Source organism: Lepidochelys olivacea (genome assembly GCF_965140295.1).
Source record: "Lepidochelys olivacea isolate rLepOli2 genome assembly, chromosome: 5".
Lineage (NCBI taxonomy): Eukaryota > Metazoa > Chordata > Testudines > Cheloniidae > Lepidochelys > Lepidochelys olivacea.
Window position 1 is genome coordinate 133,578,145 of NC_140415.1, and position 14,889 is coordinate 133,593,033.

The 14,889-nt window shown below is 43.4% G+C and overlaps 1 protein-coding gene across 2 annotated transcripts in view; it reads left to right on the forward strand.

Moving 5' to 3' along the window:
- SLC44A1 (solute carrier family 44 member 1) overlaps positions 1-13,069 on the forward strand; it is a 91,404-nt gene extending 78,335 nt beyond the window's left edge. Inside the window, exons 13-16 of one of the 2 annotated variants that reach the window (XM_084629222.1) lie at positions 243-380; positions 2,227-2,463; positions 7,677-7,757; positions 10,621-13,069. In XM_084629222.1, coding sequence (XP_084485348.1) covers positions 243-380; positions 2,227-2,463; positions 7,677-7,757; positions 10,621-10,644 — 480 coding nt within the window. In that variant the 3' untranslated portion in view covers positions 10,645-13,069. Of the gene's footprint in view, positions 1-242; positions 381-2,226; positions 2,464-7,676; positions 7,983-10,620 lie in introns of those variants that run through there. The other variant, XM_084629221.1, reaches the window with a different exon arrangement.
- The last annotated feature ends 1,820 nt before the right edge of the window (positions 13,070-14,889 follow it).

The window sequence follows — 14,889 nt, forward strand, 5'->3', positions numbered from 1 at the left end:
TCATGTTACTGAGTCCTCATTATTTATTGATTGGATTTGTACCTTTAAAGATCTCTTATTAAATTAAGTGTCTCATGACATTGTGTTCCCTGTTGTGGAAGGGGATGGAAGGAGAAAGTCTTGTTGCCGTAGCAGATGATTTCTTGGCAGGTAGATAGATATTGGGAACACGAGCTCTGGGGAATGTTGAAGGAAAAGGGACAGTGTGTCTGTGACTAATTCTTCATTTTGCTTTCCCCCAGAATGCATATACAGCCACAGCTATCAACAGCACCAACTTCTGCACCTCAGCAAAGGATGCCTTTGTCATTCTAGTGGAGAATGCTCTGCGAGTGGCTGCCATAAACACAGTGGGAGACTTCATGCTGTTCCTGGGAAAGGTATGCCTCAGGGGTGTACTGTTACAGACCTGGAACAAGCCTGCTTGCTGTCGGAAACCTTCCCTGTACATTGTAGCTGCAGCTACAATGTGCCTCTGAGAACTTGTTTGCCCACTGCCCACTGCTGGGACCCATTCCATCCTGCTGTTTCCAGTCAGGAACATGATTTAGAGGGCCGTGAGCAGGAAAGGGAAGTGTAAAAGACTCTCCGGATGGTGGTGGGTAAGACTGGTCAGACAGTGCGCGTTGCAGGGGTTCAGCTGAAAATTCCTTTGACAACGGACAGCTGAAAAAAGTCTGACCAGAAGTTTTTGGTTTTCCATTGAAAAATCTAAAATGTAAGGAAAGCCGACAATTCCCCTAACAACTTGTTTCATCAAACCTCAGTTTTCCTTCAGAAAGAAGTTACCCTTTTTCAACCAGCCCTTGTAGTAGGGGTGGAATGGGAGGCAGCAGGACCTTGTATTGGCAGCTGGGAGTTGCCCATTGTGGGAGTAAAGAGGAAAGAGTTGGGATCAAGTATATTCCAAGGTAGAAAGATTACTAAGAACTGCTGTTGCAGCTCCATTTTCTATTTCTTCAGGAAAAACCAGAACCCAGTACGTTACTGTTCCATCTGGGCTGACTTTTTGTGTTTGTATTTACTAAATACTAGTCCAGCCGCCTCAGATGTAGCCCCACAAGTACGCATCAGCATTGGGGCCCTTCATGGAAAGAACTGTCTGTCCTCTGTATGCTCCTCTCCATGTATTAAATCAGATTACAGCGGGCTGAACTCTTAAGTGTGGTTTTCTAATCCAGTAAATAAACAAATCAATACAGAGTGATGGGAATGAGCACATAATGAAGATACAGGTGCCTTGGGGGTATTGAAGTGAGCAGTGCAGTTCCCTGGAGTACTCTAACATGACAGGAAATGTCTCCATCAAAAAATGGCTTTCAGATCATTGGGTGAACAGAAGGGTGGCAGTAATGCTTAAATAAGCGGTGCGGACTACCAAACAACAGTGTTAGCTCCATGGTGCTGCCTGACCAGCCCCGTTCTTCTTTCAGCTTAATGCAATATCTGAATAATACAGTGGAAACTGACCTATTTTGCAGTGTTTGATTTTTTTAAATGCAGAGATAATGGTGTATTGTTCATAAAAACTACATTGACACCCAATATGACGTTTCATAGGGCCACTCATGCTAATTTTTGAGAAACTACCTGAAAGAGATGTAGAAATGCCTTACACTGTTAAAATTAGTGTGAGAAATAAGGCTTATTTTACAGTGGGGACCTAATACACAAGGTAATTCTTAGCAGCCTTCCTGTTGCAAATAGGAGGGACAGGAACAAGCTGAAGGAATATTTTGTCAAAATGTGTGTTTGCAAGCAAAATTATTATAAAGCATATTAGTTGATGGATCTGGGTATACTAATTTTTATATTCTGTAAAAAGTACAGACCTAGAACTGATCCCTGACCCGAGGAGTTTATCATTTGAATAAACTGACAAAACAGCAGAGTAAGATTCTGTCTTACTAGGGTATCTTCTCCTCTTCCCCCCCCCCCCCCCCAAACAATGGGTAAGTGACAGCTTTGTATTTACTCATGTGAATTAGCTTTTAGGGCTTTGAAGAGATGGTATTCTCCTCTGCGCAGGCACAGCATTGAAAACAGCTCTGGCTGGATCCAGCGGCACCTGGGTTTTAGTCATATTTAGTGTCTTGTGGTGGAGTCAGTGACACTGTAGCATCCAGTTCTCCTACACCTGTGAGATTAAAGTCTGTGCACACGTACATGAAAAATAATCCAACGGCTTCTGCAATCATTCTTGTCTTTTTGTTTTCTTTGCTTCAGGTCCTGATCGTTTGCAGCACAGGCTTGGCAGGGGTTATGTTGCTGAACTACCAGCGGGATTACACAGTGTGGGTGCTGCCTCTCATCATCGTCTGCCTCTTTGCTTTCCTGGTTGCTCACTGCTTCCTGTCAATTTATGAAATGGTCGTGGATGTCCTCTTCTTATGTTTTGCCATTGATACAAAATACAACGATGGAAGCCCTGGTAGAGAATTCTACATGGATAAAATTCTCATGGTAGGTTAGTTTTCCTCCCCTCTGCCTTGAGTCAAAGGAACTCTACTATCTATAAAGAATTTAATGCAAGCTTCTGATGCCATTCAGCACAAAAACCCCAGGGTCAGCCTTTTTTAGAGACCTTTCTCTTGGGTACAGAGGAAAATATGACTCACGTCAATAGTGCCCAGGTTGGTGTTTCTTACCCAGACCGACAAACCAGCCTTTGCTCAGACAGTATCTCTCTGAGTCCTCAAATAGCGGCACTTACAGCCCCTCCCTGGAGTATGTGTCTGAGCCCAAGTTGCCCTCATCTGACAGGGACAAAGTAGGCCATGTTGCAGTTACACTAGATGTCTACATTAGAGACCTTACAGTGGCACAGCTGTACCAATGCAGCTGCGCCACTATAAGAGCGGCTACATCACAGATCTATGCCAACAGGTGAGAGCTTATCCGTTGACATAATTAAACCACCCCCAATGAGTGGTGATAACTATGTCGGCGGGAGAAGCTGTGCACACTATCACTTAAGCTGGCGAAACATATGTCGTAGAATCATAGAATATAAGAGTGGGAAGGGACCTCTGGAGCTCATCTAGTCCAATCCCCTGCCCAGAGCAGGACTAAATCATCCCAGCCAGGGCTTTGTCAAGCCTGACTTTAAAAACTTCTATGGAAGGGGATTCCACCACCTCCCTAGGTAACGCATTCCAGTGTTTCACCACCCTCCTAGTGAAAAAGTTTTTCCTAATATCCAACCTAAACCTCCCCCACTGCAACTTGAGACCATTACTCTTTATCCTGTCTTCTGCTATCACCGAGAATAGTCTAGATCCATCCTCTTTGGATCCACCTTTCAGGTAGTTAAAAGCAGCTATCAAATCCCCCCTCATTCTTCTCTTCCGTAGACTAAACAATCCCAGTTCCCTCAGCCTTTCCTCATAAGTCATGCGTTCCAGACCCCTAATCATTTTTGTTGCCCTTCGCTGGACTCTCTCCAATTTCTCCACATCCTTAATGTAGTGTGGGGCCCAAAACTGGACACAGTACTCCAGATGAGGCCTCACCAATGTCGAATACAGGGGAATGGTCAATTCCCTCGATCTGCTGGCAATGCCCCCACTTATACAGCCCAAAACGCCATTGGCCTTCTTGGCAACAAGGGCACACTGTTGACTCATATCCAGCTTCTCGTCCACTGTAACTCCTAGGTCCTTCTCTGCAGAACTGCTGCCTAGCCATTCGGTCCCTAGTCTGTAGCGGTGCATTGGATTCTTCCGTCCTAAGTGCAGGACTCTGCACTTGTCCTTGTTGAACCTCATCAGATTTCTTTTGGCCCAATCCTCCAATTTGTCTAGGTCGCTTTATATCCTATCCCTACCCTCCAGTGAATCAACCACTCCTCCCAGTTTAGTGTCATCCGCAAACTTGCTGAGGGTGCAATCCACACCATCCTCCAGATCATTAATGAAGATATTGAACAAAACCAGCCCCAGGACCGACCCTTGGGGCACTCCACTTGATACTGGCTGCCAACTAGACATGGAGCCATTGATCGCTACCCGTTGAGCCCGACAATCTAGCCAGCTTTCTACCCACCTTATCGTCCATTCATCCAGCCCATACTTTTTTAACTTGCTGACAAGAATACTGTGGAAGACCGTGTCAAAAGCTTTGCTAAAGTCAAGGAATAACACGTCCACTGCTTTCCCTTCATCCACAGAACCAGTTATCTCATCACAGAAGGCAATTAGATGAGTCAGGCATGACTTTCCCTTGGTGAATCCATGCTGACTGTTCCTGATCACTTTCCTCTCATCTAAGTGCTTCAGAATTGATTCCTTGAGGACATGCTCCATGATTTTTCCGGGGACTGAGGTGAGGCTGACTGGCCTGTAGTTCCCAGGATCCTCCTCATTCCCTTTTTTTAAAGATTGGCACTACATTAGCCTTTTTCCAGTCTTCCGGGACTTCCCCCGATCGCCGTGAGTTTTCAAAAATAATGGCCAATGGCTCTGCAATCACATCCGCCAATTCCTTTAGCACTCTCGGATGCAACGCATCTGGCCTCATGGACTTGTGCATGTCCAGCTTTTCTAAATGATCCCGAACCACTTCTTTCTCCACAGAGGGCTGGCCACCACCCCATGCTGTGCTGCCCAGTGCAGTAGTCTGGGAGCTGACCTTGTTCATGAAGACAGAGGCAAAAAAAGCATTGAGTACATTAGCTTTTTCCACATCCTCTGTCACTAGGTTGCCTCCCTCATTCAGTGAGGGGCCCACACTTTCCTTGGCTTTCTTCTTGTTGCCAACATACCTGAGGAACCCCTTCTTGTTACTCTTAACATCTCTCGCTAGCTGCAACTCCAGGTGTGATTTAGCCTTCCTGATTTCATTCCTACATGCCCGAACAATATTTTTATACTCATCCCTGGTCATTTGTCCAATCTTCCACTTCTTGTAAGCCTCTTTTTTGTGTTTAAGATCAGCAAGGATTTCACTGTTAAGCCAAGCTGGTCGCCTGCCATATTTACTATTCTTTCGACTCATCGGGATGGTTTGTCCTTGTAACCACAATAAGGATTCTTTAAAATACAGCCAGCTGTCCTGGACTCCTTTCCCCCTCATGTTATTCTCCCAGGGGATCCTGCCCATCAGTTCCCTGAGGGAGTCAAAGTCTGCTTTTCTGAAGTCCAGGGTCCATATTCTGCTGCTTTCCTTTCTTCCTTGTGTCAGGATCCTGAACTCGACCATCTCATGGTCACTGCCTCCCAGGTTCCCATCCACTTTTGCTTCCCCTACTAATTCTTCCCGGTTTGTGAGCAGCAGGTCAAGAAGACCTCCGCCCCTAGTTGGTTCCTCCAGCACTTGCACCAGGAAATTGTCCCCTACACTTTCCAAAAACTTCCTGGGTTGTCTGCGCACCGTTGTATTGCTCTCCCAGCAGATATCAGGGAGATTGAAGTCTCCCAGGAGAACCAGGGCCTGCGATCTAGTAGCTTCTGTGAGTTGGCGGAAGAAAGCCTCGTCCACCTCATTCCCCTGGTCTGGTGGTCTATAGCGACTCCCACCATGACATCACCCTTGTTGCTCAGGCTTCTAAACTTAATCAGGTTTTTCTGCAGTTTCATACCGGAGCTCTGAGCAGTCATACTGCTCCCTTACATACAATGCAACTCCCCTCCCCCCACCCCCTTTTCTGGCCTCCCTGTCCTTCCTGAACAGTTTATACCCATCCATGACAGTACTCCAGTCATGTGAGTTATCCCACCAAGTCTCTGTTATTCCAATCACATCATAATTCCCTGACTTTGCCAGGACCTCCAGTTCTCCCTGCTTGTTTCCCAGGCTTTGTGCATTTGTATATAGGCACTTGAGATAACCTGCTGATCGCCCCTCATTCTCAGTATGAGGCAGGAGCCCTCCCCTCTCACATGCTCCTGCTTGTGCTTCCTCCCAGTATCCCGCTTCCCCACCTACCTCAGGGCTTTGGTCTCCTTCCCCCGGTGAACCTAGTTTAAAGCCCTCCTCACTAGGTTAGCCAGCTTGCTCGCAAAGATGCTCGCAAGCATCGCGTTTTTTTCGCACCCCGAGTGACATATGTTCTGCTGACATAAGTGGTAGTGTAGACATGGTCTTAGTTTCTTTATTTAAATGTCCCTCCCCCTCCCCCCACGTACATCTGATATACTAGAAATGGGGAAGTAAAAACCCTCTTAAAGCCAACATTAGACTGAATTCAGAGAGAATTTCCTTGCTCCTATTTCTCTATCTGCTATAAGTAACCATGGAGTCCATTTCTCACTTCGCATGAAATGTTTTCTCATGCCTAAACTAGAGAGAGACTCAAATCCCAATTATTCTTAACATTCTGATTTCTGAATACTTGTTGGGAAGTGTATCAGGATTGTAACCCTAAACCTCTGTTGTGTAGTGCCATAGGTTGTATAGTAAGTAATACTAGCTGATTCCATTGATATCAAATATAGAATAATAATTGAAAATACCTTACACTCACGTAGCACAGGTAATTTAGTAAGATCACTATATATAATCTAGCACATGAAATTTAGAAAGATCACTCTGTGTGCACGGGCGTGTGCGTGTGTGCAGAGAATCAATGTTCAGATTGGCCGCAGAATTGTAAACAACAAAGGGATTCATAGATATTAAGGTCAGAAGGGACCATTATGATCATCTAGTCCGACCTCCTGCACAATGCAGGCCACAGAATCTCACCCACCCACTCCTGCAATAAACCTCTCACCTATGTCTGAGCTATTGAAGTCCTCAAATCATAGTTTAAAGACTTCAAGGAGCAGAGAATCCTCCAACAAGTGACCCGTGCCCCATGCTGCAGAGGAAGGCGAAAAACCCCCAGGGCCTCTTCCAATCTGCCCTGGAGGAAAATTCCTTCCCAACCCCAAATATGGTGATCAGCTGAACCCTGAGCATATGGGCAAGATTCACCAGCCTGGTATCCAGGAAAGAATTTGCTGTAATAACTCAGATCCCACCCCATCTATGCGATAGATATCAAAGTACTAGTGGCATGGAACTTCCTACGTGATGCTTGCACCTTTACAATAGAAAGAAGTATTGAAATACTACAGAGCTATAGCATATCTGCTGATATCTTTAATAGCAGGGTGTAATGCCTGGCTGCTTCCATTTGATGTTATAACAAATGGAAAAGGCAGTGTCCATGGGGGCAAGGAAATCTCACAAGATGAGACCCTGGATGTGGAAAAGTTTTGAGAAATTGTGTTCTGAGGGATTAGAGAAAACTAGGAAGGCATTGCTAGAAGTAAAAATGAAATCCCAGTGTATTTTTTTCTGTTACAACAGCTTGATAGAGTTGTAACACTACATACTACTTTAACTGGACAGAATATAATGGCTGGGGTCTGTATTTATTTTGTGTCATCATCAGAATGTGGATGCCAGGGATGGGTGGGGACATGGTAAATGTGATAGTTTGTACAGGCAGGATGGTTAATACTGTCTGAAGAATCTTTTGATCCTATATGGGAAATCTGAGTGCCAAAGGGGTAAGAGACAGAGGGAGGTGGTATCTCTTGTTTCTTGTTCACTTCTTGGGGCAGAACAGATTACTTTTTGTGACGTTGTCAGGGAATTTTATATGTGAGCCATCGGCTTGCACATTCCCTGGCTGTACTTCAGTATACAACCAGCGGAAGAAAGATTAAGCCACTTGATTTATTTTGCAGGAGTTTGTGGAGAACAGTAGAAAATCAATGAAAGAATCTGGCAGGGGAGGTGGAGCTGAAGGCAGAGAGCTAAAACCAATGGTAGGTGCAGATGAGGAGGTGGCCATCCTCCAAGAATTTCACTTTTACTTCCTCTCCCTCTCTGTCTTTACTGACTGCACTTCTTCAGGGGAAGTTTTTGTTCTTTGTATCACTCAAGATGTTCTGCTTTTTCTGTTTGTGAGCTTGCCTATCACCTGGATGGCAGAGTTTTTGTCACAGCTGAGACCATCTCCTGTAAAAGTAAGCTGAAAGGAACTGTATCTTGTGAAATAGAACTACAGTGGAAGAATCAGTTGAATTAGGATCAGGATTGCAGCAGTGCCCATTACACGCTAGTTGGTGCACACAGAAGACAGTCGTCTTATTTTGTAAGATCTGTGGCGCAGGGTGTATGATTAATTACTAGCATAGCCCAACTTAATCCTCTTTCCATTGGTGAACTAAATTCTGAATTTTGCATTCAGTATAAAAGCCTGAAGGACGCTTAGGAGCTGACCCCTAAAACAATGGGGCCATGCACGTCAGGGTCACACCAAATGATTTTAAAATGTGGCGAGGGATTGGATACAGCGATTCCTTTCAACCTGCTTAAAATAACATTTCTCCCAGTTGTTTGTTTTTTATTGCTAACTATTTATGTTGCTGTCTCTTGCGCTCTCTCTTTCCATCTCACATTGTCAGATACAGGGACAATGCATCACTTATGCTTCTGAAGTCTTAACCACCAGCTGTTTTCACTCACGCTGTGCCTATTTGAAAGGCATTGCATGTTTAAGTATCCTGTAATAAGGAACATCTGTAACTAATACAGATAATGGAGTTATCCATCTTGCAAGGTGAGCTTGGGACTTGGAGAACTGGGAGCCAGGCTTTCTGTGTAATAAGAGATGGGCAGGTCTGACTGAACTAGTTAGAGATGATCCTGTTAATACTGATGCTAGAACAGCGTTTCCTATTACGTCAGTACCTGCCATGGGGTATAGTGGGGTTTATGTTGATTCCTCCAAGAGTAGGTAGTAACTCTTTTAAATCATAAAAAGTAATGAAATCAAAATACATTTCCTTATAGTAGAAAATTCCTTTTTAATATGGCATATATAATGCCATGCTGTGCCAGCATTTGGACCTAGGAAGATTGAGTCCCTGCTCTCTGATCAACTCTGTAGCTGTGAGGTGTGTTACGCTACGTTATTTATACAGTCAGTTCTAGCATACCAACCTAGATTAGAAATGGTCTTTCATTATTATGGGTGCCAAGAGTTGGTTACTGTTGTCGTCTTTAGAATTGTGCAGAGTAATTCCAATGCACAACTTCCACAGCGTATAGACACTTAGTCCAGTGACAGTGGTTTGGCTCACTCATGTGTGGTTTAGTTCAAACTTCCCCTTGCACAGTCTTCTGGAGGGCCAACGTTTTAGCCATGACTGGCCTTTCTCCACCTTAAAGTATTTGTTAAAGCATAAGTGCTGTTGTATATCTAACTATAGAACAAGAAAGTTTTCATATGTATGATCTACCATTTTCTTCAAGGAGTAATTCCAACTAAGTGAACATTAGAAGCAACTGCTGGGATTTTCAAATCTATCTAAGGGTATGCACAGCTCCCATTAAAATTAGTGGGAATTAGGTGTCCAAATCTTCTAAGCAGCGTTGAAAGTCCTAACCTAAAGCTTTTTACTCCACTCCCAATTCAGAGTACTGGTTTATATCAAGTAGTGTCCTAATAACGTCCACCTTCTAGCTAGTGCACACTGCTAAAGACACTAAAAGCTGTTGGTCCAGCACTTTCAGACTTGGTTGTTTAAGCTCGGTTCCTACCTCCATTGGTAGACCCTGTGAAAAGAGAGACTGCACGTCCCCACTGACACAGCCTTCAGAGGGAGCTTTGCATGCTCAACACCCTTGGAAGTGAGGCCTCTTGTTTAGGAGCCTACCTTTAGGCCACTCAGGTTTTGAAATTTATCTTTTAGTTCCTTACAGAGGATTGCTAGAGAGATGGTGTGAGCGTGGGACAGGAAGGCAGGAACTCCTACATTATATTTCCAGTTCTGATACTAACTTGATTGTCTTGCACAAATCATCAGGCCATATTTTCTGAAGTGGCTTCCAATTTTGGGGTGCCTAATTTCAGCTGCATGGAGTCCAGAAAAGCAGGAATTGACCACTAATATGGATAATGAGAACATCCAGAGCTCTAATAGTTAATGCTGACCTTTTGGAAAGGATCTAAAACCTCATGCTTCAGGGTTGAAGCCCATCTCTAACTATTAGAGATTAGGATAAAACCTTCATGGGGCGGGGCAGATTATTACACATCTGCCTACTGTGAAATTCGTTGCATCTTTCTCTGAAGACCATTATCAGAGAGGGTACTGGATAAGATGGACCCATAGCTCTGATCTGGTCCAGCATTTCCTCTGTTCCTAAAGTGGAGTCCCCAAAAATTAAAGGCCACTTTTGGGAGTTTGGGCCTTCACTGCTTTGCCTCAGTTCCCTCATTTATAAAGTAGAGGGAATCTCTCTCAAGAGTTTCAGAGTCGCAGCCGTGTTAGTCTGTATCTGTAAAAAGAAAAGGAGTACTTGTGGCACGTTAGAGACTAACAAATTTATTAGAGCATAAGCTTTCGTGAGCTACAGCTCACTTCATCGGATGCATCAAGTACTCCTTTTCTTCTCTCAAGAGTGTGAAGGATCAGTTCAGAAATTTAAATGGCTACCTAGAATTACACTTCTTAAAAATCTGAGTGGAAACATTTAGGAGTTGTCATATCCAAAGAGACTGTGTAGGTTCAAGAACAAGTCATTTCAAACTTTACTATTTGTAGTGATCCTTTTGGATCAATTTCTTCAGTTGTCCATTGCCATGTGTCTAAGACTATCCTATATGACTTTGTTTTCTAGGCCCCTGGAGCAAGTTCATCTTGAAACTAGCCAGCCATTATGGAACCCATTGACATTCCAAAACACTATATATAACTAAGCAGCCAAAATCAGAAAAGGAACAGGGATTTAATACTTTTTTTAATGATTATTTTTGTGAAACATGTACTCTTTTCATACGGGTGGCTTTTACAAGCAACTTTATCATTGTTCCTTTTTTAATCATTGTGGTCATGGAAATGTTAAGATTCTTATCTGATTAAGATACAATCTAGAGGAGGAATCAGTTATTTAAAAAAAAATTAAATCAAAACTATTGGGTAGAGTATCAGATTTATCAGGTGTCCCTCAAAATTGCAGTGTAACCGAGAATTATGTTTAAATCGGCTCCTTTAGGATTTTATATTTAAACTCAAATGCATCAGTGACTTCTGGGGAAATGCTTCAGATTTAAAAAACAATTAAAATTGTAGGTATTTTTAAAAGGGTTTCAATGAGAGTCATAAATATAACTCATTTGTAGTCAGTCATTTGACCCACCAACCCTAATGGGGCCTAGTGGGGTTACACATTGTTTTGTTTATAAATTTCAGATATCAAAATAACCAACTCCTCAGGTATTTAGATGTTGTGGGAGCCCCTGCATTTCTATGAAAGAGAAACCAGAAAATGGGAAGGATGAGTTTTATATGCAACTGTTTTCCATTTTACTTTATTTTTCCCTTTGAGTTCAGTAGCCTCCTTTGCACTTCATAAGGCTCCTTGGAAGAGTATGGATTCTCCAAACGAGCAGTCGAACAAACTGATCATTAAAACTCAGCCTTAGCCATAGTCCTCATGATTCATTCATGACTAGATATAAGGATGCTGGACACGGGGAGAGAAACGAACTGTACAAAGAGTATTGTAAGTTGTTTTTATTTAACTCCAGAGAGATTTGGGAAGTGTAAATGTAAATGGCCAGGCCTTGGCTGTTTTCTCATTCATATTAGTATGTACTGTAGCAGGTGGGTAAAACAGGAAAGGGTAGGTAAGCATTTCTTTGGAAATGACACTGCCATGGTATCTAAAGTTATCCACTGACCATAAGAGAACTTGTTCATTTTAATTCTTAAGTGTTTAAAAATTTTCATTCCTGAAGCTTACCAGATATGAATGCTAATACTCCGTTGTTCAGCTTATTGTAATGGTAAATGCTTAGTGTATTTGCTAAGAACTCACGATCTGTTCATGCTATATACTCCTTTTTGTTACAATTTTTTAAGAAAACTATTTTTGTTAATGTAAAGTTAATATTTCAGAGCAGAATTTTTAAACTTATTGCACTAAATACGAGCTCTGTAAGAATAAATAATGCCTCAATGGTTTGTTCACTCCATACAAGAAAATCTTTTGAAGGAGAGCAGCCCTTCCAGCTAAGCTTTGCAATGGATTAAAGAGGGATGTGTGGAGAAGCATACGATTAATGCCACCAGGGTTTTATCAGCAACTGTTTGCTTATGTGCTTCCTTTCAAAGGATTGGACCTTTAAACTGCTGCTGAAGGTAAAAGGCATCCTGTATTTTTTTAATTAATGAGTGCTCTTAACAGTTCCAGTGGTAGCTAACTACTTCTGTTTCTATAAGTCATTTGATACTTCAATTTTTTCAGACTTCTTGCAATAAAGATCAGGATTAATTAAAAGGATTTACCCCTTTCATAACACAAACCAAACAGTATGAATATAAATAAACTGTAGCTGTCTGAGGGCAAAAAACTGGCTTAGGCTCTGATCCTGCAAACACTTACGCAACTGTGTAGCTTTATTCAAGGAATTAGTTCCATTGGCTTCAACAGGACTGCTCGTGTAAGTAAAGCTATGCACCTGTGTAAGCATTAACTGGATCAGGGCTTTAGTCTGGGATTTTAATTGGAGCACTGGGTAGGTCTCTCAGTGTAAATTACATGAATCTGTCAGGACGTTTGGAAGACGTTAGAGCAGCCTTCATTTGTGCACGGAAGGAGTTTCTGCTACATCAACGGCCAAAAGTGCAATAGCTCAGCTGCAGCTCTGGAGTTTGGACACTCAATACTTGCATAGATCAGTGGGGTTTGGCAGCGAGTTAAATACTGGCTCAGCAGGATCATAGAAACTGGATTCCAAAGCTAAGAAAAGGATTTGTCATATACCTAGCTACTCCACAGGGACTGCAGCTTACACCCTGTTTCTGAAGACGTCATTTGACGTGCTCTGACGGAAGCCTTGGATTCTGCTCACTTTGATGACCTAACATCAGATTCCCGCCATGAAAAGTTCCACAACTTTGGGTTCTCTGCTCCCTGGAAGCTGTGGGGGGAGGGGGTGCTTTTCAGTTAACTTACAACTGGAACTGTAATCAGAAACAAATTTTGTATTTTTGTATAACTTGCCTGTGCACCATTTTTATAACAGGGCCTGTTTTACAAATAAATTGGTTTTATTATCACAGTGTGTAGACGTTATGGACAACACTTTTGTATGGGTAGCTGTAATTTTCAAGTTATCTATCATTATGAAGTTCTTAATCAATTCAAGTGTACCATTCCTTAGTGTGTGTACAGCATGCTTTTCAGTTACAGAGTAGGGTCATGCCTTACTGAACGATCACAAATGCCCTGGCTGTTCAGAAGCATTCCTTTCCCACGCAGGCTTGTAGCGGCACTTCAGTGTTTTGGATGCTCTTTGAAACTTACTTTTGCAGCAGACTACAAGCTGTCCTCTTCCTTCCTAGTCCCTCCTTTGTGTGTGGGGAGAGAGGCGGAAAACAAGTCTCTAGAGAAAGTTGCTTGCAGAGCAAGTTTTAGACGCTCATTGCCTATCCTGATAATGAGGGTAGTGGGAATGTGATTTCTCCTGCAGTAATATCTACACGTGGCAGCTGAGACACTGGGCACTGGCAGTGATAAAGGATTTAGACATTTCTTCCTGTCTGGTTATCAAAGCTAGTGTCAGTGCTACCATTCCCTCCTGCACTGGGTGACTCTTACTGGCGAGGGGGTGGCTGAGAAGGATAAAGTTGGAGAAGCCATCTCCTTAGGATGCCCCTGATGCTTAAAAACTCTGCGTAAGCAAGCAGGATTAGCGATTCAACCAGGTCAGCTTGGATTTAAAATCCTAGCCTGGGTGAATGACAGCACATTTGGATTGTAGCACGTTATGCAACATACTCCTAGCTTTGGTCACGTGGGCTTGAAAGATCAGAAGACTTGTCCGCTACACTTCAGGTGGAGGCCGAGCAGTGTCCGGCCCTTCCTGCCTCACCCTCCTCTTTAAGGACAATGTGCTGGCCACAGGGAGAACACACCTACCTGCGGAAAAGCTCTCATTTCTATATTTCTCTTTCAGCATAGGGGCACCAAGCAGCTGTGCGCCAGGTCCCCTTTGCCCCACTGACCTCAGCATGTGACAAGGGCATCCTCGCCTCCCCAAGGCAGTGATTCAGGAGATCACCTGGACTGACTGGGTGATTTAAGGTGCTTCCCCACCGCTTTGTTCTGAGCCACTTATCTCCTGCTGAGACCATCCCCTCTTCCTCACAGCAGTTGCAGTCATTGCACTTGCCATGTTTGGGAGGACATACCGCCACCTGGGAGATCTCAGCACTGCTCAACAGCTAGCCTCTAAGCATGCGATGCGAACAACTCAAGATGCATCCCCAGCCCCTGTTCTTAGTTTGATTCCTGGGGTTGCATTCAACCCCAAGTGTGCCTGTTGGCAGGTCTGTCTTATGTACAGCTTTCATTTGGCTCTGTAGCTCAAGAGAGTCTTGTTGTTAGTGTGTGACCAAGAAGAGAGGCACCTAAGTGGGACTCACTCAACCTGGAAAATCCAGTTATGGGCCCCATTTACTCACAACTAATCTAGTGCTTCTCCAGGGCTTCTCCAGTAGTTTCTGTATAACTCCCTCTGCTGGTGATAGCTGCCTTTTGAAAGGGCTTTCCCCGCAATAAGCAACTCCCTTGCAACAAGACGCCCCCTATTGCTGAGCACACTGGCTGGTGGCTCTCCCAGTCTAGAATGGTAGAGACGAGAGTCCCAGCTGAGTCAAAAGTTCGACCAACTGATCTGCCAGGATTTGAGTTTCTTTCTAACGTGCCCTCATGACATGCACTTTAATGGCTTGCTCTGAGCAGTTAAAATGTATTCTATGAATGTATGTTGTGGATTCAGAGTAAGATGCATCTAGCAGACTTTTGTATAGTATATAATCACCAAACAGTGATCATTTTGGTCTTCATGCATATTACACATTGTGTTAAGTAATAGTCATT